This window comes from Macaca fascicularis, chromosome 18, assembly GCF_037993035.2.
Source record: "Macaca fascicularis isolate 582-1 chromosome 18, T2T-MFA8v1.1".
NCBI lineage: Eukaryota > Metazoa > Chordata > Mammalia > Primates > Cercopithecidae > Macaca > Macaca fascicularis.
The window spans coordinates 36,237,174-36,259,594 of NC_088392.1; the positions used below are offsets into that span (position 1 = coordinate 36,237,174).

At 36.5% G+C, this 22,421-nt stretch overlaps 1 protein-coding gene across 8 annotated transcripts in view; it reads right to left on the reverse strand.

Moving 5' to 3' along the window:
- DCC (DCC netrin 1 receptor) overlaps positions 1-22,421 on the reverse strand; it is a 1,206,733-nt gene that overhangs the window by 92,621 nt on the left and 1,091,691 nt on the right. For all 8 annotated transcript variants that reach the window (XM_005586668.5, XM_074022755.1, XM_074022754.1 and 5 more), the window contains exon 22: positions 10,187-10,252. In XM_005586668.5, the coding sequence (XP_005586725.3) occupies positions 10,187-10,252 (66 nt within the window). The remainder of the gene's footprint in view (positions 1-10,186; positions 10,253-22,421) is intronic.

Consider the following 22,421-nt stretch of genomic DNA (forward strand, 5'->3'; position numbering starts at 1 on the left):
ATATATTTTATAAAGACAGCAAATATTAAAAAAATGGTTTATTAACTTTTATTTTTATAAAGTTTTATAGACTGTCAAAAATGTTTTGTATTTCTTATATTTTGCTCTCATAAACACTCTGCAGCAAGCTCACTGATAGACCAAAGCTCTGAGTACTTAATTATCATTGAAAGGAAAGTTAGATATTGACTCTACGAGCCCTGACTCCTACTTTAAGGACCTGGTCCCCTTGGCACAATGGCTGTAATGGCTGTGCCCCAATAGCTACACAATATCAATAGGCAGGTAAACAATGTGAACATAAGAATGACAAGTTCACTTCTGAGGAAGGAAAGAGGTTCAATGAAAGTATATAGTTGGGGGTTAAACTTCACTCCTGCAATTGCAGTTTACCCTGATAATGGCTTTATAATTATTAGAACATTTTGAGCTCTACATGTATCGTAATAATTTTATAGGCATTTGAATTTGAACCAAAGTTCATATGGCCTTGATCATTTCAAAGTATTTCCCCCTAAAATAAGATGCTGTAATCGATCAGCTGGAAGACAATTCACAGATAATTTAGTCCATTGTTCCCTAAAATAAGATATTTATCAGCGTTATGGGGGTACAGTTCCTTGAACAACTAACTTTTAGAACATATCTATTTTTAAAAAAATATTTGGATTTTTAACATGCTGATGTGAACTGTTAATTGCCAGGAGGGGTGGGGCAGAGATGGTAGAAAACAGATTCAATTATTCCATAAATATGTATTGAAGATCCAGTTAGATGTTGGAGATACAATGTTGTAACCAAAAGAAGCATGATTATGGACCTCATGGAACTTGCCGTTTACTAGAAAAGGTAGATATTCAACAAATCATGAGGGAAATAAATATAGGCATACCGCAGAAATCCTGTGGGTTTAGTTCCACACACTGCAATAAAGCAAATATCATGCTTAAACAAATTGCACTAATTTTTTGGTTTTCCAGTGCATATAAAAGTTGTGTTTACACTATACTATAGTCTATTAACTGTGCAACAGCATTACATCTAAAAAATGGCACAACTTAATTTAAAAATACTTCATTTCTAAAAAATGCTACTGAACCTTCCGTGAGTCACAGAACTTTTGCTGATGGAGGCTCCTGCCTTTATGTTGATGGCTGCTGAGTGATGAGGCTGGGAATTGCTGAAGGTGGGGTGGCTGTGGCAATCTTTTTTCTTTTTTCTTTTCTTTTTTTTTTTTTTTTTGAGACAGACTTTTGCTCTGTCACCCAGGCTGGAGTGCAGTGGTGTAATCTCAGCTTCTTGCAATCTCCGCATCCTGGATTCAAGAGATTCTCTTGCCTCAGGTGCCTTTGTGTTGTATTTTCAGTATAGATGGTGTTTCACCATGTTGGACAGGCTGGTCTTGAACTCCTGATCTCAAATGTCTATCCAACTTGGCTTCCCAAAGTGCTGGGATTACAGGCATAAGCCACCATGCCCAGCCTGTGGCAATCTCTTAAAATAAGAAAACAGTAAAGTTTGCTGCATCAATTGACCCTTCCTTTCATGACATATTTCTCCATAGCATGGGATGTATTTGATAGCATTTTACCCATAGTAGAAATTATTTTATAATTGGAGTCAATTTTCTCAAACCCTGCCATTGCTTTATCAACTAAGTTTACATAATATTACAAATCTTCCATTGTCACTTCAAAAATATTCACAACATCTTCACTAGGAGTAGATTTCATCTCAATGAATCACTTTATTTGCTCCTCCATAGGAAACAACTCCTCATCTGTTAAAATTTTATCTTGACATTGCAGCAGTTCAGTCACTTCTTCAAGGCTCCTCTTATCACTCTGGTTCTCTTGCTATTTCGATCACAGTTACTTCCTCCACTGAAGTCATGAGCCTCTCAAAACCATCTGTTAGGTTTGGAATCTACTTCTTCCAAACTTCTGTTAGTGTTAATATTTTGACGCTTTCCCATGAATCACAAATGTTCTTAATGGCATCTATAGTGGTTAATCCTTTCCAAAACATTTTTAATTTACTTTGCCCAGATCCATAAGAGGAAATCACACTTTATGGCAACTGGAAGACATATCTATGAAATATCTTTCTTAAATAATAAGACTTGAAAATCAGCATGACTCATTGATCCATAGGCTGAAGAATGGATGTTGTGTTAGCAGGCATGAAAACAGCATTAATCTCTTACACATTTCCATCAGACCTCTTGGGTGGAGAATTGTCAACGTGCTGTAATATTTTGAAAGGAATCTTTTTTTCTAAGCAATAGGTCTTAACAGTGGCCTTAAAATGTTTAGTAAACCATGCTGTAAATAGATGTGTAGTTATCTAGACTTTGTTGTACCATTTATAGAGCACAGGCAGAGTACATTTAGCATAATTCTTAAGGGTCCTAGGATTTTCAGAACAGTAAATAAGCATTGGTTTCAACTTAAAATCCAGCTCCACTATCCCCTGACGAGACAGTCAGCCTGTCCTTCGAAACTTTGAAGCCAGCTATTGACCTCTCTCTATGAAAGTCCTAAATGGCATCTGCTTCCAATATATGGTTATTTTGTCTGCATTGAAAATCTCTTGTTTAGTGCAGCCACCTTCATCAATTATCTTAGCTAGATCTTCTGGATAACTTGCTACAGCTTCTATATCAATACTTGCTGTTGCACTTCGCACTTTTATGTTATAGAGATAGCTTCTGTTCTTAAACCTCATGAATCAACTTCTGCCAGCTTCCGACTCTTCTTCTGCAGCTTCTCACCTCCATAAATCTTCACAGAATTGAAGAGACTTAGGGCCTTGCTCTGGATAAAGCTTTGGCTGAAGGGAATTTTGTCACTGGTTTTATCTTCTATCCAGACCACAAAAACTTTCTCCATGTCAGCAATAAGGCTGTTTTGCTTTCTTATCATTCATGTGTTCACTGGAATAGCAATTTGAATTTCCTTCAAAAACTTTTCCTTGGTATTTACAACTTGGTTTGGCATAAGAGGTCTAGCTCTCAGCCTATCTTGACTTTTGACATGTCTTCATCACTGAGCCTAATCATTTCCAGCTTTTAAATTTTAAAGTGAGAGACATGTGACTCTTCCTTCCACCTGGACACTTAGAAGCCTTGTAGGGTTATTAATTGGCCTAATTTTAACAGTGTTGTGCTCAGAGAATAGAGAAGCCCCAAAAGGGGGAGAGAGACAGGGTAGTGGCTGGTTGGTGGGGCAGTTTGAACACACAACAATGTATCAGTGAAGATCACCGTCTTCTATGGGTGTAGTTTGTGGTGCCCCAAAGCAATTACAATAGTAACGTCAAAGATCACTGATCACAGATCACCATGGTAGATATAATAATTTAAAACTTTGAAATATTAGAAAAATTACCAAAGTGTCACATAGAGACATGAAGTGAGCACATGCTGTTGGAAAAATGTTGCCAATCATCTTGCACGATACAGGGTTAGCACAAACCTTCAATTTGGAAAAACTGCAGTATCTGTGAAGCACAATCATGTGAAGCACAATAAAAGGAGGGATGCTTATATAAAATTACAATTATAACTAGTGCTAAAAAGAAAAGTAGACAGGTTAATGTAGAGAGTTATAACAATGAGAATATATGGCTCGTGGTAGGGGCTCATGAAAGGACTCATTTTGAAAGCAACAGGCTGAAGCATGAGTTATTGCTAAGCACCAGCTCCTATTCCTTTAAACAGAACTGAGAGCAGGCTATGTGCCTGGAACACAGTCAGCAAAAGGGATAATGACATAAGAGGAGACTGGACAGAGAAACAGGACCCAGTTATACTGAGTCTTGTAGATTACATTTAGTTATCCTAAATGCAATCACAGACCCTCTAACGGGTTTCAGCAAGCCAGAAACAGACGTGATTTGTTTTAAGAAGACCACTCTGGCTGCTGTGTGGAGAGGGGTCAGTGGTGGAAGCATGGAGATCAGCTAAGAGGTTACTGAAGTTCTCCAAATGAAAGATGATGATAGTTTGAACTGAGACAGTGGTAATTACAATCAGGCAAAGTGGCCAGTTACACAATATAGTTTGAAAGTAAATGAGCACAACACCAGTTGGGTATGGTGGAGGAAAGAATGAGAGAATCAGGTTCAGACCTAAGTAGTAGTCTTCATGTCTGAGATGAGGGAAAGGGTGAAAGGGAAGTCTCAACGAGAGAGGAGTAAAAGTTCAATCTTGAATATGTCAGGGTGAAGATCTCATGATAATCGTTAAAGAAACAGCCAGAATATTGATCACTCTCTGCATTAGTGATATACATTTGGGAGCTGGCACATGGATAGAATTTCAATCTATGGGAAAGGATGAGATCACCAAAATCAAGAGGTTAAGACTAAGCAGAGAAGCACTGTCAAGGCTAAAACCTCTACTTTTCAAACAGAAGACAAAGGCCTGGCAAAAGGGCAGGGAAGTGCCACACCACTTCCCTGATGCTTATTTGACAATGAGACACTTTATTTATTGATTGATTGATTTTCTCAGAGCTTCTCAAGAGGACCCATGTATCCTGGAGCAACCTATAGGGTATGCTAATCTAGCTCAGTGGTTTCCAACTGGGAAGATTCCCTCTCTGCCAAGGGGAAATTTGGCAATGTCTACAGACATTTTGGATTGTTACAACATGGGGGAGAGGAAATATTACTGGCATCTAGTGTGAAAAGGCCAGAGATGCTGCTAAACATCCTGAACAGGACATGTGCCCACAACAAAGAAAAATTCAATCTTACATGTTAATGCTAGTGAGCTTCAGAAGTACTGCTCTAGCTTAACACTTTCTATGTCCAGATGAAAATTGAGATCCAGAGTTTAAATGACTTGCTTTGTCACACAGCTCTAAGCTCTACAAAGTCAGGTCTAGAATCTGGGGTTAGACTAGGACTTTTAAAAATCCTTTGGGATAAAGATAATGGGTGGATGATAGGTGAGCAGTCTCTTGTAATCACTGAACTAGAACCTAGGACCTCAGATTGCTCTAGTTATCTTTTCTTTTCATCTGGAAAAAGGCTGTAAAATTTTATTTCTGTATCTTTTCTTTTGCTTTAAGATTTCTGCTGAGTATAGCGTTGGGTGTCTTCTAATAGTTACCAACCTTATAATGATCATTTTATAGAAATGTGGGAAGAGTTTCATGTATACTTTATTTACATTGGTTAAAATGTTATTGAATTCTGAGAAAAAAACAGGTTTCCAAAAATAGAGAGCAAACCGCTTCCTTTTTTTCTGACAAGTTTTATAGAGCACTTAATATGATTCTGAGTATTTAAGAATTAATAATGTTGATTTTTTAAATTAACATTGCTGTGTCAAAGTTTTAAAATTTGTCAAGTTTAACTTTGTCTTTAAAGGTTGAGGTCAATAAAAAACTATTATGAGGTTTATAGATCTTCTAATCAAACTTGTTACACTGATTTTACAAATTATAGGTAGAGCTATCGAAAAAAGGAAATTGCCATTTTGTCTTCTGTAATCAGAAAGGCAGGATTATGTTGAAGTAATTTTCATAGTTCCTATCATTTATACAAATACAAACTACAAAACACATTTTCAGATATTGAAGATTTTTCTGCATTAAGAATGTGGACCATAATCTAAAATTGAATGCATCATAAAAGAAAAATACTACCACATCACCACATATTAGCTTTGATTCTACCTGCCATCAGAAAATATTTTAGGAAGCCTCTTCCAGTTCTACAATTTAATTAAGGGCTTCCAACTACAGGAGTAAATATGAACTATAGCTTTGTTTTTCTTTATTTGAATTCCAAGAGTGCATTTTTAAAAGAGTGGCATGCTGTAAAAGAAAGTAAATGATTAGCGAGGTCTAAATTTATTTGTAACTGGCTTGAGTATCCTGACAGTAAGCCATTATTCTATTACAATGCTTTGAAGAATGAATCTAGCAAGTGTAGAGGGAGCTAGGAAACCTCCATAATTCTGTCACTCTAAGGGGAGATGTGTGAAATTTTATTGTATACAAAGTTTAAAAACCCAGACTTTAAATGTTTTGATGTAGCCCACTTTATAAGGGTGGGGTGCAACTGGAGTTTTATCACTCAGGGGCCTCACTTGCACATCTACTTGGAAAACATACCCCCTTCTTAAAGCTTAAGACATTAGCAAAAAATTAACTAGAAATCTGGGGTTTCCAGATGTCTTTGCTGATTTGCTTGTAACAGCCAAGGCTAAAGTCATATTATATATCTATCATCATTTGTTTGCTAGCAAAATAGAATAGGAAGCAGATAAAGTTTGGCCTCTACCATCCCTGGCTCTCTGAAGTTATCAATTCCCCTTAATCAGCCAGGCGGCCTGCAATAATTTGTTATTCCAGTAGGGAATCTATAAATATTTCAGATACGTTTTTCATCTCATTCATTTAGCATGAAATCCCTAAAACATCATTAAGTGATGCAGAAAATTGGGAAGGAGTAATGTCAATAATCCATCTAAACTGCTTCAAAGCCACTGAATGGCATTGGTCTATTTTATCTTCATGACTTACTCCTGTGAGATAATGTTTACCAGATCAAATTTAATTTTGGTTATTTTTCTCACTAGGAATCTTAAATGGTAAAACAAAAAGGAACACAATGATGTGGATTTCTCTTTCTCTTCATCTAGCATCTAACACCTTTGAAAAGGAAAGTGATTGCTGACTTATATGTTCACGTCAAATGTGGGCTCGGATTTCTTTTCGACCAAAAATTCATTTTAATTTGAATAGCAACTTCAAATAGTCAATAACAAACTTCTAAATTTGATCAATAACAAACTTCTGAATTTGATCAATAACAAACTTCTGAATTGTGACGTCCAGACTTCACAATTAAAAATACAGGAGGCCCAATTAGGTTAGAATTATTTTTAGTTGCTTATTCATGTATACCTTGAGATGTATATGCACATTGTGATGGCAATCCCTCATATAATTTTTCTTTATCTATTACTCGCAGAAATAATTCAAATGTTACTGGGCCTCCTTATATTTTTAATTGCAATATCTGGCAATTCTTCCCAATACGGGAGTCCTTTTGGACATGCAGTTTAGGAGAGTACATAGTTTTGTGTCTGTGGCTTACATTTGCCCCAGATTTAAGCCTCATAACCACTGCCCAGTAGTGGTTGAAACCTACAGGATGATTTCTCTTTCTCATTCCTTATACCAATTCCCTCTTTAATTTTCTGGTAGTATGTCTCTTCAAAAAGTACTGTCCCGTACCAGTATTCCCTTGACTGTGAATGAATTTTAATGTGAAAATCCTTGTAGAAATAGCATCTTAAAATTGGCTTTGTGGGATGATTCTAAAGGGGACAATGCTAATCTCCTGCATGAACTCCAAAGTTAGAAGCTCTGTATCTCAGGGTATAAAATACGACAATTATGTTTCTCCCAAACAATTTCAGCAACTTCCTTTTTTTACCTTCCTTTATACCCCTGGGGATTTTCTCATCCTCTCTCATCTCCTGGGGTGTATATTTCTGCTTTGCCTACCCGGGCAATTAACCCTGCTGGTGTATTGGTCCTGCAGTGGTCTGTCCTTCAGTTTGTTCCCATGGCTCATTGCAAGTGCCCTGCACTCGCTGAGGGCTTAGTAGCATTTCTTGACTGACTGTTTGAATACATATAATGTTTCTGGCATATTGTTGAAATTTAAGACAAAATTTGGAGCATGAGATTGAGCAAATGAAATTGCAAAGTTGGGAGGAGGGAATTATCATTACCTATACCCATTTTATGGAGCATGGTTTGGGGTCTGTTTTCTGCCTCAACAAGTCGCTCCTCTCACCTTCCTTCTGTGAGCCTTCCCCCCCGCCCCCACCTTTTTTCCTTGAGATAGAGCCTTGCTCTGTTGCCCAGGCTGGAGTGTAGTGGTGTAATCTTGGCTCACTACAACCTCCACCTCCTGGGTTCAAGCGATTCTCCTGCTGCTGCAGTCTCCCGAGTAGCTGGGACTACAGGTGTGTGCCACCACTCCCAGCTAATTTTTTGTAGTTTTAGTAGAGATGGGGTTTCACTGTGTTAGCCAGGATGGTCTTGATTTCCTGACCTCATGATCTGCCCACCTCGGCCTCCCAAAGGGCTGGGATTACAGGCGTAAGCCACCACGCCCAACCCTGTGTGCTTTGTAAATTACCTGTTGGGTATGTTAGGGACTGACAGAGCAAGGCTTTAGTTAAAACAAGTGGCTGAAAGTCAAATACCTACCAGGGACAGTCATGTTATTTAAATGAAGGAAAATGAGGAGTCTAAGAGACAATAGGAAGTTGTGAGTAGCCTAGAAAGAGCATCCTGGGAAGCTTGTTATGTTCTGAATGCTTGTGCCCTTCCAAAATTCTTATGTTGAAACCTAATCCCTGTTAGGGAGGCAATAAGAGGTGGAGCCTTTGGGAGATAATTTGGTCATGAGAGTGGTGGCCTCATAAACGGGATTAGTGCCCTTATTTTACAAAAAGCCTGAGGGAGCTTGTTCACCCTTTCCAACCACCATGGGAGAACACAGCTGGAAGGCATCAACCGTGAAGCAGAGAATGAGCCCGCAGCAGACTCCCAGTCTGCTGGCACCTTGATCTTGGACTTCCTGGCCTCCAAAACAACAATTTCTGTTGTTCATAAGTTACCCCAAATCTAAGGTAATTTTTAATAGCAGCAGAAATTGACTCAAAGTTTAAACATAAGACATTCTATGTGTTTCTGGTTAGGTAAAAGGCATTAATAGCAGAGGAAGGTATTGCCGGGCAATTCAAAAAGAAGTCAAGAGGTGAAAATACCTTTCTAAATCTACCATTGGCCAGAGGAGAGATAATGCTAAGTCTTTGATGCAAGCATTTGGTGTACTCCATATATATATATATATATACACACTCTTGTGAAAACTGCCACATTAGATTATAACAGCCTATGATAAGAAACAATCACTTAATTCATACCACTATTCTAATTTCAAATGCAGCAAACTATTTTTAGATTGAAATTTTGACTTCCCTTCTGGATTTTTTAACAGGCGATCAAACAAATGGAAATTTATCAGTTCAGTAATCAAGTTTCTTATGAAAACCTGCTAAAATGGTTAAATAATTTTGTTATTTCATAAAATAGATTACTATATAGCAGCCAAGATAAATGAGTGAGAGCTATTTGTAAACACATGGATACATCTTCAAAACTCAGTTAAAAATGAAAGCAAGTTGTAGCAGGATACAATATCATTTCTATAAATTTGTAAAACTGTAAAACAGTATAATGTTTAGGGATACCTATACATATGTAGTAAACATCAAATTAGAGCACTTATATCAGAGTGAGGAACAGTGTTAAGAAGCATGTGAGAAAACACAGACATAAAAGAGATTTAAATTCCATGCTGTATATTTCATATCTTAACCTTGCTGATGGGTATACAAGTGTTCATTTTCACATTTTGAGTATCTGAAGGTCTTTTTAGTAAACCAAACCAAATAACAGCAATAATTTTTTAAAAACTTGTAAAATGGCCTAATAAATACATTAGTCCCCTGAAAATGTGGCTAGTATTAATCCAACCTTTTAAAGTTTGTTTCAGCAAAACTAACGATAAGATCCTGGAATGCAGCCCCCACATCAACCTTGTCCTTCTGTGGAGTTCTAGGTATTACCTTCATATGGTCATCCTTAAAGCCAGCGGATACTTGGGCATGCTCCACTAGGATGAGCAGAAATAAATGTCTAATCTAGACAACACAAAGAAAATTTAGCCCTAAGATGCTACAGGATTTTGAAGAATTAACGTTCTCTGCAGGCAAAAATCCAAGTAACTTTAATATATGAAACTGAGTGGGTTTCAATTCAACCAAACTTGGATATCACCTCTCTCAAATAAAATCAGATTCCTGCAAACATTTTAAATATATTGTAACGTTTAAAAATCTTGGTATTTAATAGCTTTGTATCATTTATAAAATGCTCTATGCTGGGCTTTTCTGACTCCTTTTTTAGACACTTGTCAACTCTTATTGGCATCATCTCCTGATAGAATGTGCTAGAGGTTTTTTTTTTTTTTTTTTAGCAAGCTTCCTGGCACCTGTAGTTGATAGAAAATTTGCCTCAGACACTCTTGAATTAACCACTTAATTAATATAACTAATTCAATATTACCTAATTTATATACTTACCATTTAGGGTGCTTCTATCAATCAAATTAGTATCAACTGGCCAATAACCTCCATCTCCATGACGACCTGTTCATTGGGAGAGCATGTCACAATGTTAGTACATACCATGAAGGCACAAATGTAACAAAATGAACGGACAAAAAGAATAAACATTTTAACATACACAACAACAGAACAGATTACTTTGACCTCCCCCAGGAAAGCCTGCCAATTCTCATACCCTTACACCTGTAAGAAAATGTTATTTTCCATGTGTGAGAAAAACAAGTCAGAAAAGTAAACGCTCTTAAGCTAAATTCAATGTTTCACTCATAAGTCATCCTCCATTCTTTTTATTTCTCCCAATATTCTTATTGGGGTCTTTTAGTAAAGGTGCAGCAGCAGTGTCAATCTAAATACTATTCTTCTGAACTTTTTAGAACAGAAACAACTCAGGTCCTGGCTCCTAGGTCTTGCAGATACTGTCACACATCTGACAAGACTTTATGGCAAATTATTATTATCCTACAAGGGGCCAGCATATTTCATCTTATAACTGGGCTTTGGGTATTCTTTTTGATATGTGTCAAATACGGTACCTGGAAATGAAATTCCACACTGGAAGTAAGAGTGGGGGTTATGTCACAAACCATATGGTCTGACTATTTCCTACAAATACACAGTGAAGGGAAGAAAGCTCCTTCAGTATAGCGTGATTGGAAATTCTGCCTTCCATTAGGTGTATAACAGATGTGAAAGTAGTATTTAAGAGAAATGAGCCAGGAATTCACCAGAAATAATTACACTATCATCCAAAATTTAATTAATGGTGTTTCACCACAGATAATCTTTTTCTCTACTGATACATTCATAGAACTGAAATTATTTGATTAGATTTTGAGTTCTAGAATATCTAGGTAGACTACTTATGTAAAACATTTGAGAGGTGAATCCGTATGCAAACAAAAACCAGAGTATAGGTAATTTTCTATTTTATTTGCGTAAAACGGTTATTTCTGAAACGAGTTCCAATCAGTGAATGACAGAGAAAGCCAACCAGGACACTCAGCTACAATAACATAGGTTGTTTTCTCACATTTATAGATTTCAGTTTTCTTCATCTCTGTAACTTTCAAGTCCTCATTTTGTGACTGTATTTTGCATAACAAACACTACCCTTACTAAAGCTTTCCCAAGATTTTATCATTTCATTTGCAAAACAGCTTTCAAGAAACAACTTAGAATCCTGTTAAATGACTCTACATTCATAATTTTAAAAATTCTTTGGTATCAAGTCAGAGCTGAAGTTAGGATGTCAAATTTCTAGCAAGCAATAAGATAAATTAATTCAGTCACATTATATCTTCGGCATAAAATGGCGTGTTTAATATCTGTTGGGTCAATGACTGTGAGTATGTAAGGAAGTAGGAGATAGGATGGAGGCTCCTATGTGTGTGTGCAGGGGGAAGGTGGTGGTGAGAGGAATAATCAAAATGAGCTGAAATTGTGAAAATTTTAGTGGGCTGACAAAAATGTGGACAAGTCTAACCCTTTTACAAATACCTTGTTTATATAACTCTGATGCATATGGGGTTTCCATGAGCAGTGGATAAGTTTTGCCCACGAGACACCGTGAGATCAAAGTTGGCTGATGTGAGGTGGAAGCTCTACATAAATATTAAGATGACTTTTCTAGCAACTGAAAGCAGCTAGATTGCAAAGCAGTCAGCCAAAAGAGATGCTAACAACCTTATCACTTAGGCCAGTAAAGCAATACATGTTTCCTGTTGGGAATAATCCTGTATTGGCTGGAAATTAGCTAGGTAGCCTACGGAGGATTTTCCTTTTCCTCCAGCAGCCTGGCAAATATCTTTTTAATGAAGTTTCCAACTCTCCCTGTTATTTGTGGCAGGATGCAAAGAGAAGCCAATAAGCATGTCCATATATTACATACACATATAGCTCTATGGGTACAGCACCCCTTAGATTTAGCGAGGCTATTGATTACATTGTGAATTTCAATAGATAGAAGAATGAGCAAGTTTAGATTTATAATAATTCAGATTTCTTGCACCACTTCAGACTAAAAACCACAAAACCCATTTCTGGGATACTGATGAGCCTGAGATCTCTTAATCTAAAGACAGAGACATCAAATTTTAATTTTAATTTTAATTTTGAGTGATGCTAAGTTTCCATTCCCTGAAATATGTCTTTTAATTTTCAGGAAGTCTCTCTTGATGCAGCCAATTAATAATAATAATAATAATAATAATAATAATAATAAAAGATTATCCCATTGCTTTAAGGAGAGCATCACAAAGTTGTCAAATGAAGAGACACTAGAGGCTAAAAAAGGAAAGGATATGGATGTATGGGTGTTACTTCTTGGCATATCACAGCATTTTTAAGAGCTTGTTGCTGTAGAACAAATATTGGATATGTTTAGTTACCTTGGTTAATTTCATAAGCACTGATTTAGAGAAAGAGAGGACTAATCAGAATTTAGAAAACAGCTAGAGTGAAAGTCAGCTAATGCAAAGATATAAACTACTTCTCTATCTCAGAGGTCTTCATTTTATTAACGAAGCATAAAACTGGTAATAATTCTTTCTAAAATTTATTAAATGCCTACTATATGCAAGGCATAGTCCTAGATCCTCAGGGAAGGAGTAATATAAAGAGATATATTAGTTATGGATCCTGCCATGACAGGGAGAGTTGGTTCATTGTAATCAGATCCTATACAGGCCTATTTATGGTTAATATTAACCAGCTGCAGATGGTTCTTAATATATTCTGACATTAAAGATTTAAGAGTAACTTAATTCATTTATTACTATAAACTTACTACTAGGCTTAATTAAAAATGCTTTTTAATTATTAAAGTATTATTAAAATAATTTTGAAAAGAACTGCAAATAAAAATAATATTTTATTTTCAGTCATATAACATTATATATTTCATAGTTATATTTATTTTAAAATCCTGAATTACATTTTTGCATATCATACTAAATTTTTAACAGTTTTACAAATTAAAATTCTAAATATTTAATGGATTTATGGAAATTCAAATATACATTTGGGGGAAATCACATAATACATTTCAGTTTTCTTCCCTCAAATAAAGTTCAATATGGCTTAAAGCATTTTGGAAATGAGTAGTTTATTTTTTCCTTTTTATATGAATAATACAATTTTATACTAATAGTGATCAAAGTGTACTATATGAAGGCCAGGTGCGGTAGCTCATGCCTGTAATCCCAGAACTTTGGGAGGCCGAGGAGCGTGGATCACTTGAGGTCGGGAAATCAAGACCAGCCTGGGTGACATGGCCAAACCTCGTCTCTACTAAAAATACAAAAATTAGCCAAGCGTGGTGGCGCGTGCCTGTAGTGCCAGCTACTCCGGAGGCAGAGGCAAAATTGCTTGAACCCGGGAGGCAGTGGTTGCAGTGAGCCGAGATCGCGCCACTGAACTCCAGCCTGGGTGACAAAGCAAGACTCTGGCTCAGTATAAAACAAAACAAAACAAAGCAAAAAAAACAAACAATAACAACAAAACAAAGTGCACTATATGAATATCATTCTACAGGATATAAAGAAGAATTCTGTATTGGATTACTGTGTATCCATGTTTTCTCAATAACACAAATTGAGGATGAGGGAAGAATGAGATACTAAAGAGTAATGAATTTATTTTCACTTAACAACCAGCTAATTTCATTTAAAAAAACAAAAACAAAAAGAAAAAAAAATTCTGCCAGAAAGTTTTGATAATGAAAGCAAATGATTTTCTACTTTTACCATAGATTTTGGAACCAGGAAATGGTAGCTTCAGAAACAAAAATTAAATAAATATTAAATAGGCATTGGCTGAGTTAAAATAGAGGCAGTTTGTGGCTGTTTTCAGTTATTCAAAATAGCTTTTATATGTTTAAATTTTTTAAAAAAATACTGCTTAGGCAGATCCTAACCAGAAATTTCATGTACCTCTCCTTTCTTTGAATTTTTAAAATGTTATAAACTATAAAATCGTTTAAGGGGTTGCCTTTTACATTTTATCTAAAAGATTGGCCTTATAAGGAATCTTTTTATCCCTTTTTGGCACATGCCATATGATTCTTCAGACAAAAGTCTTCTTGTTCTCTCTGCTGCCTGTTCTCTAAATTGAAGAAAAAATTGGCAGAAGTAATATGACTTCCTTTAGGAAGTCTGTTCATTGTTATATTCCTTTGCGCTAACTGAAGAGATGTGCAAATTGTGTTCTCAATGTCCTATGAATAAGTAAAACTAGTTAGGATGCTTTGTAGTATTATTTTAATACTAAGCACAAATCTTAAGTTATTACTAGTATGCAATTTATTATTTATGTTCTCATCCTTACATGTCACCTAAATTATTTGTGTATTTTTATTGTGGTATATCTCTAAAATGAAATAACATTAATGTTTATATTAAATCCTTATTTGCAGCATACATGGGCAGATTGAGAATCTTTTCCATAATAAAAAATTTTCAGCACTGAACAAAGATTAATTCAATTGGGATTTCAGTCCTAGAGTCTAGTTTTTCTGTGTGATTGTTTGTAAGTTCAGAGAAGAGAGAGTGGAAAATTAATCTGCAGAAGACATGGAGAAAAGTGGATGTGATAGTTCTAATCATTTGTTTACTCCATCTTCCCTAAATGGGCATAAGAGAGGATCATCCAGGATGACATTCATACAATCAATCCCTAGAGAGAAACATATGGCCCATAATCTAAATCAAATGGACAGATTGGTCATCTAACAAATGTTCAATGTATATCCTTCCAAGGATGCAGAGCACTGAGATATCTTCTTGATCTTAAAATTTGTTATCTGAAAATTCTAATGATAATGATAGAAATTGCATTGATTTTCTGTCTTGTGTACCAGCAGATAAAGAATATCCAGTAATATTACTTGAATACAGTTTTACTGTTCATCCAACACACAGATCATATTGAGATATATTTAAAGTAGGTAATTTGTCAGAGACTGAAATGTGTTTCTAAAAGATCAGTTTACCAGGCAGTTGATAACAATGCTGATTTTAAACAAAGGCATCAGGCATCAAAAACCAGAAAGCAAAATCATAACCAATACGTAAGATATTTCAAATATTTTAATAGAAAAGAAGTAATGAGCTCTCTTCACCTTTTCCTAAGGTTCAACACATTGTTTTCAAATCAACATGAAAGAAAGTTCACTGACTGAAAGAAAATAGATTGTTACTGCTATTGCTGCCACATATTGAGCCCTGATGCTCAACAAATCCTTGCTGCTTTCCCTTCTTCGAAACCTTTGGTTTTATTTTTCACCTGTGGAAAGTCTAAGGGCAATAATCTGCAGGATATGAATGCATTTGGTAAACTACTCTGAGCCAGACAAAGTGCAAGAAAACCAAATATGCCATTACCCATATTTCTCTTAATCATAAGTATATTTTTACAATTCCAATTTCTGTATTTAGACCATAAAATATGAACAGGTTAGACTCTTCCTAAGAAGTAAATTCATTTTTTTAAAATCCTTAGAAATCAAATTCAAAACTAAGGTAATTTCACACACAAATAAAATGAAATTGAGTGAGCATAGAGTTATTACAAAAAATATCAGGATACAAAACAGAAACTGTGGGCATCCTAAACAAATTTAAACAAATTTATTTCTTATCGTAATTTCTGTTCTTGGTTTACATCTTAGCCTGATAATGGGTCTTGACTGTCTGAGGTATACATGTTGTCTCTTGCAGAGTTTGGCAAATAATAGGTGAAAAAAATTGTCTGTGTAATCTTCTAAAGTAAGAAAAATGTTTACAAATATTGCATTATTTTTTGCAAGCACCAAAGTAAAGGCAGTACACTTTGCCAGGCCAACAAGTAAAAGCAGTATACTTTGCCAGGCCAACCCATATATATGTATTTCTTTTTTTTTAGAAGAACACTAGTTTCTCTTATGAATTCTACTACTTCTCATTCTTACATTCTTGATGTCTCATAAGGGAGAGTGGAAAAAACTGAAAAGGCAAGTATTAGGGAACCAAAGGAGCTAGACAGATCAATATCTTTAGATAACAGGAAAGTAGTTAACCTCCTTCTTAAAGATTTCAGGTCAGAAAAGATGATAAGTTCTGACCTCCATGATAATAACTACACTTAGTCTCTCTCCCTTACCTGGCTGCTGATGAAGACTTGTCAGCTGCTCCTGATCACCCATGTCACAACCTTCTACACAGCTAAAGCCCAATATGTTTATTAGGTATTATAATTATTATTCATGCACATTAGGAAGGAAACATCTGAATAACAATTGAATTCTTAATAGAATAAAATATAAAGATGGCTTAATAATATTAGTAGTATGGTGGTAGATAGTGGTCCCTGAAGTCCTTCCTCTCATTGGAATCTCCTTTTATGCACACTTGCCTCTAGTATATCTGAAATAACAATCAGTTAGGGGTCTAAGAAACCACTTTTATATGCAGCTTAGTCTTTATTAAAATCTAAAAAGCATTCTGTTCCTCAAAATATGGGCACTGTCTTGGATGACTGGATATTTCCAAGAGCTAGTTCATTTGCCAGGTTACAACATGAAGAATGAGACGATCTTTTTTGGCTTATAAAAGAGCATCTGTTCTCAAAGACCATGGAATGATCCATAAAAGCGCCCCCCATCTGCATGGTTCACAAGCTTATCCCAAAGGCAGGTGTGAGATACATTTGTGCCTGAGCAAATTTGCCAAGCATCCCGGGAAGAAGAGGCAGAAGAGGATGAGAGAGTTCTCTTCTCCAAGTGACTACAGGTCTGGAAGTTGCAGCTGCAGTCTGAAAACACTAGAACATGAGCATCCTGCTGGTGCCCTGCTAGTCTGTGTAGATAATGACACTGTTGGAGCACAGTGTTTCATCATTCATGTCTCCAACCATGTTTCATCCATCCACTCAACAAATGCATTAAGTAGATCCACAGTGCTAAGCATTAGGAATATAAAATGACTATTGCAGAAGTTTGTAAGTCAGTGAGATGGAAAATGTTAAGTGAATAATTATAACCATATGGTAATTTCCAAAAATTCAAAAGAAAAGAAAACAAAAAAAAAAAAACCAAAACCCAACAACAACAAAACGAACAAATAGGTGACCCAGTGGAAAAACAGAATGATTATCTACTTCACCTAGCAAAAGGCTTCACAGAGGAGGTGGCATTTGATGTGAGAATTCTTTTTGCAAGTACCAAAGTAAAAGCAGTATACTTTGCCAGGCCAACTAGTGGGGAAAATATGTGTGTGTATATCTATATCTCTATCTATATATAATATACATATATATTTTAAGAAGCACATTGGCTACTCCTATGAATTTTACCAAAGTAAAAGCAGCATACTTTGCCAGGCCAACCAGCGGAGGAAAATATACATGTATATATAAATATAAATATATATTGTATATAATAAATATGTATCATAAAATATATATTATAAATATGTAAATGCACAGACACATACATATATATTTTAAGAAACACATTGGTTACTCCTATGAATTCTACTACTTCTCATTCTCACATTCTTGATGTCTCACAAGGGAGAGTGGACAAAAACTGAAAAGGCAAAAATTAGGGAACAAAAGAAGCTGGACAGATCAAGATCTGTCTTGATTTATTAGTTAGAGAACAGTGAGGTGGATGAGCTTAGAGAAAAAAAGGCAGAGGTACAATAATAAAACTCCCTAAATGCTCTGCAAAAGGGTCTAGAATTTATCTCATAGAGGTTAGGGATCCACTGAAGATATTTTAAGCAGAACACTGACTAATTACACATGTATTTTAGAAAGATTATTCTGGATGAGTGTGGAACTAAATGGATCAGAATAAACTGTTGCAATAAATATGAAAATAATATTAATTATGCATCTCTGAGGCAGACATTATTAACCTCATTTTATAGCTGAGAAAACTGTAGCTCAGAAAGATGAATAAACTTGGGGTTTCATTTGAAGTAGCTGAGACTGTATGACTCTGATGATGATGATTTTAGCATTATTGGTGAATTAATAACTAAAAGAAGGAATGGGGGGCCGGGAGCAGTGGCTCATTCTTATAATACCTGCACTTTGGGAGGTCGAGGCTGGCAGATCACCTGAGATCAGGAGTTCGAGACCAACCTGGCCAACATGGTGAAACCCTACCTCTACTAAAAATACAAAATTTAGCTGGGCATAGTGGGGCAGGCACCTGTAATCCCATCTACTCGGGAGGCTGAGGCAGAAGAATTGCTTGAACCCAGGAGGCGGAGGTTGCAGTGAGCCAAGATCATGCAACTGTACTCCAGTCCAGGTGATAGAATAAGACTCTGTCTCAAAACAGGAGAAATGGGGAAAATGGATGGTGGACAGAAATTAGAGCACTTCAAAGGGTTGGTCTTGGGGTATAAGGGTGAGAGTTTAGGTGTGTGTGACTTGAGATGTTGGCTCTTTTCTCAATTGAACATACAGAACAAAACAAGGCTTTGGCAGGGAATGAAAAATAGTTTCTTTGTAACTATGCAGAGTACTATAAAAAGTGAAGGTGCCACCTCAGGAAACGTGTAACAGAAGTGGCAAAAAAAAAACAAAAGCCAAGAAAATTCTTTGAAGATGACTGCTACTGAGGCCCATTCCTACTCCCATCCCGTCATCCTTTTCTCTCCCTATCCCACAGTCACACCCCTCCAAGCAGGAAATGATCAATATCAGCAACCAAGAGTGGATGGATTTCCAGGACTCTGGATACAAGGGAGCAGGCAGGTCTTCACTGGCCGGCGTAGACAATAGCTACTTGATATGTTGAAAAGTAGGAAAGCTCCAGAACTACTACGTTAGAGTGGAGAGAAATAGCAAAAGCCTCTTCACCAACATAGGTCTCTGCCATAATATACTACTCTGCAAAGGTAGGCATGAGACATGTTTGTGCCTGAGCCAATTACATCCTAACTGTTCCTGGAGCCCATCCTGTAGTCCTCACTATTTTCCCAGTGTCTTGGCTTCCTAACTTTTCCATCCTAGAATTTCTCTACATAAAGGATCACCTACTCTTTCCCCTGGTAATAGTTTGCATTGAGTCGAGTTCTACTCATATATTTAAAGCCCAGTCTTAGGTTTTAAGAAGTATTTTGTAATTCAGCCCACAATGATTTCTTATCTGAAATCCCATAGCATACACATGTGGACAGTAACATCTGATTTGGCACTTTGTATTTTTCATACTGGACTGGAAGTGTTAATATTCTCCTAACTATATTGCAAGCTTCTTGAAAATGGACCCATGGAACTATACTTCCTTCTAATGCTTTGCCAGGATGATTTTCTTCTAATGCTTCTAGTGCCAGCACAGTACTGGATACGTAGTTATCCACAAGTTATCAAAAGTGAGTCTAGTTCTTTTTGCACTTCATAGCCACAATTTTAACAAACTTATCAGCTTCCATTAGTTTTGATTTTCTCCTTTCTGTACTCAGAATTCCAAGCAGCTGGTGAAATTCAAATCTATAAATTGTCTGCTAACAAGGAAGGACAGCAAGACTGGAGGTCATAAAAAGAGTGCAGGAGGTCACAGCCATCTACAAATGTAACTACTATTAGCTGAATTACAGAGAACTTGTTTTTCTATTTAGTTTTTATTTTAGTAGGTGATTATCAAATATACTTTTCCCTGTTGGAAATACATGTATAACTTCTCGTCTCCTCCAAGATCAGTAAATCTACAATATCCACAGCTATGTGCACTATGACTTTGAGCTGTCCAATCTATACTTTTCATTCTACGGTAAAACTTATCTTTCCAGATTACTCTGTAGCTGCTTCCCAAATATTTGTGTCATGATTCTATTAAGCAAACACTTATCAGACAACTAAAATAGGATAAATTCTAAATTAGGGAGGTGGAGATGACAATGTGAAGAATCCAGCCAGTTCTCTGTCCTTGGGGAATTTAAAATCTGGTCAAGAAGCTAAGAATATAAATAGCAAAGTATAAGAAATGGAAAACACAATAAGATGGATGTGATGAAAATACAGGTGAATAAAAGACCAGAAAGGTAAGAAAGGATTCTTGAAAAAAGTAAAATTGAGAAGGGAGTCTTAAAGAAGACTTTGCTTAGTTGAGAAAGAAAGAAAGTATAGCTAAGGCTGAGAAAATGGTACACATTACAGCATGTAGCTGTGAAAAAAAATGCACTTTTCCATGGTGATTTGTGACTGTGGCATATGTGGAGGGATCTATTGGCCATGAGTCCAGGAAAGAGATGTTAGAGTCAGACAGCCAAGGTCTTGATGTCAAAGAACTGACCTCATCCCCAAAGCAATAGTGACCCATCTGTGTTTTGGAAAGAAAATTGAGGTGGCAGAGTCTAGGACTGATTGAAGTGGGCAGAAAATAAAGCTAGGAAGACCTTGTACTTGGCCAATGTCTATAGCAAGGAAATGGCATCCAAAATACAGTGGCTCTTACAAGAAGAACCTGTTTATGGAATTTTATTTGAAGTGTATAAACAAAAATGTCTACTTTAGAGGTGTGAGAAGGTTAAAATTCTCCCATGAATCGCGACAATTCCTATGAGTTCTGAGTATGTTTTTGTTCCTTCAAAGTTACCTATTAAAACATGAAAACTGCTGAGAAGTTGATATAGACAGCTACTTGACTGCTTGCTGGGAACATGATAAGCACCTTAACACTCCATTAAAAGCACATTATTCATTTTCTGCTACTACTATTTCACCACAGTCCTAATTTATGAAATTGCAAAATTTTGGACCTGTGAAAAACCCAGGTGAGAATAGCCTTTTCAAGTGGGTGTAGCAAGCAGCCAAATAATAACTGCATTGAAACTATGCACATTAATAGGGTAAGAAGAGGTTTTAATTTTCAATTAAACAGCTCCCATCAGAAGGCACTAAAGGTTTTCATTTTTCACACAGCAGCCTGGCTGCTGTAATCCAAACCCTGCAAAGTCTGGATTACATTAACTAAATTCCAAGTTTGACTAGACTGCCTCGAAAACCCTATTTCCCTGAAATTGGAAACAATTAACATTCTGTTTATTCATGAGATTAAAACTGCTGAGGTGTAAAATGGCAGGTGCAGTGTTAAGTACTTTGCCTGAATACCCTATTGAGGAAAGACAAAGTCCTTTAAACTAGGTGAACTTATGTTGATGCCATTTAGGTATAACTTTCTTGATGATAGATCATGAGTCTGCATTTCCAGAAATTATACATCGTCGAGAGCAGAGATTCTCCAGTTAGGTAGCCTGGGTATGTATCTGGGCCTAATCACTGTCAACCTAAAAATAAAGCTATATTGCAGGGGCCTTTGAAAACAGTATGCTGAGAATAGATAGGGCTCAAGGACAGTATCTCCAATTTAACTTTTAATGAACTCCCGTAGGCGCCAAGAAGGCGGGCAGATAAGGAAGAGCATAGAAACAAGGAACTGAGTAGAAGGTTACATCTGGGAAAAGAAAGTTTGTTTTGCATTGCATTCTTTCTGCTGACGTGGGGTTTATGGGGTATAAATAAAGTGAGGTGGAGGCTCTGAGCGCGGCCGCCATGTTCTCTGTGTGTCTTTGTCTTTTGTGTGTTCTTTCATTCTCTACCACCCCCAGCACGGACCCCAACATATATAGAGTTGAATCTCTGAGTAAAGAAGATATTTGAGAATATGAACTGCAATTCAGGACACACAAACCAAGGTAGCTGCAGGGGAGTCTAGAGAATAAAGGGAAAGGCAGGAGTTTTATTGGGGAATAGAGGAAGGTTATGCAAGTTGTTTTGAAAGTAAGTTAATTGGTGCTGGTAGTGTCTTCCAGGAGCTGCTGAGTGTCAGCAGGTGTTAGGTAAGACTTGGAATCTTAGAATCATGACCAGGTCCTTGCAGTTTTGGGTTTAGTCTCACAAGACAGTTCCTGGAATAATTGAAAGTAATTAAATCATAAGGTTAAATGAAATCATAAAGTAGGGCCCCAATCCAATAGGATTAGTGTCCTTTGAAGACAAGACACCAGAGAGGTCATTCTCCATCACTGGAAGACACAGCAAGAAGGCCATCTACAAGCCAGGAAGAAGACCCTCACCAGAAACTGACCACGCTGAGCCTTGATCTGGGACTTCCAGCCTCCAGAGCTCTGAGAAGATAAGTTTCTGTTGTTTAACCCACCTGGTATATAGAGTTTTGTATTGACAACCCAAGCTGGCT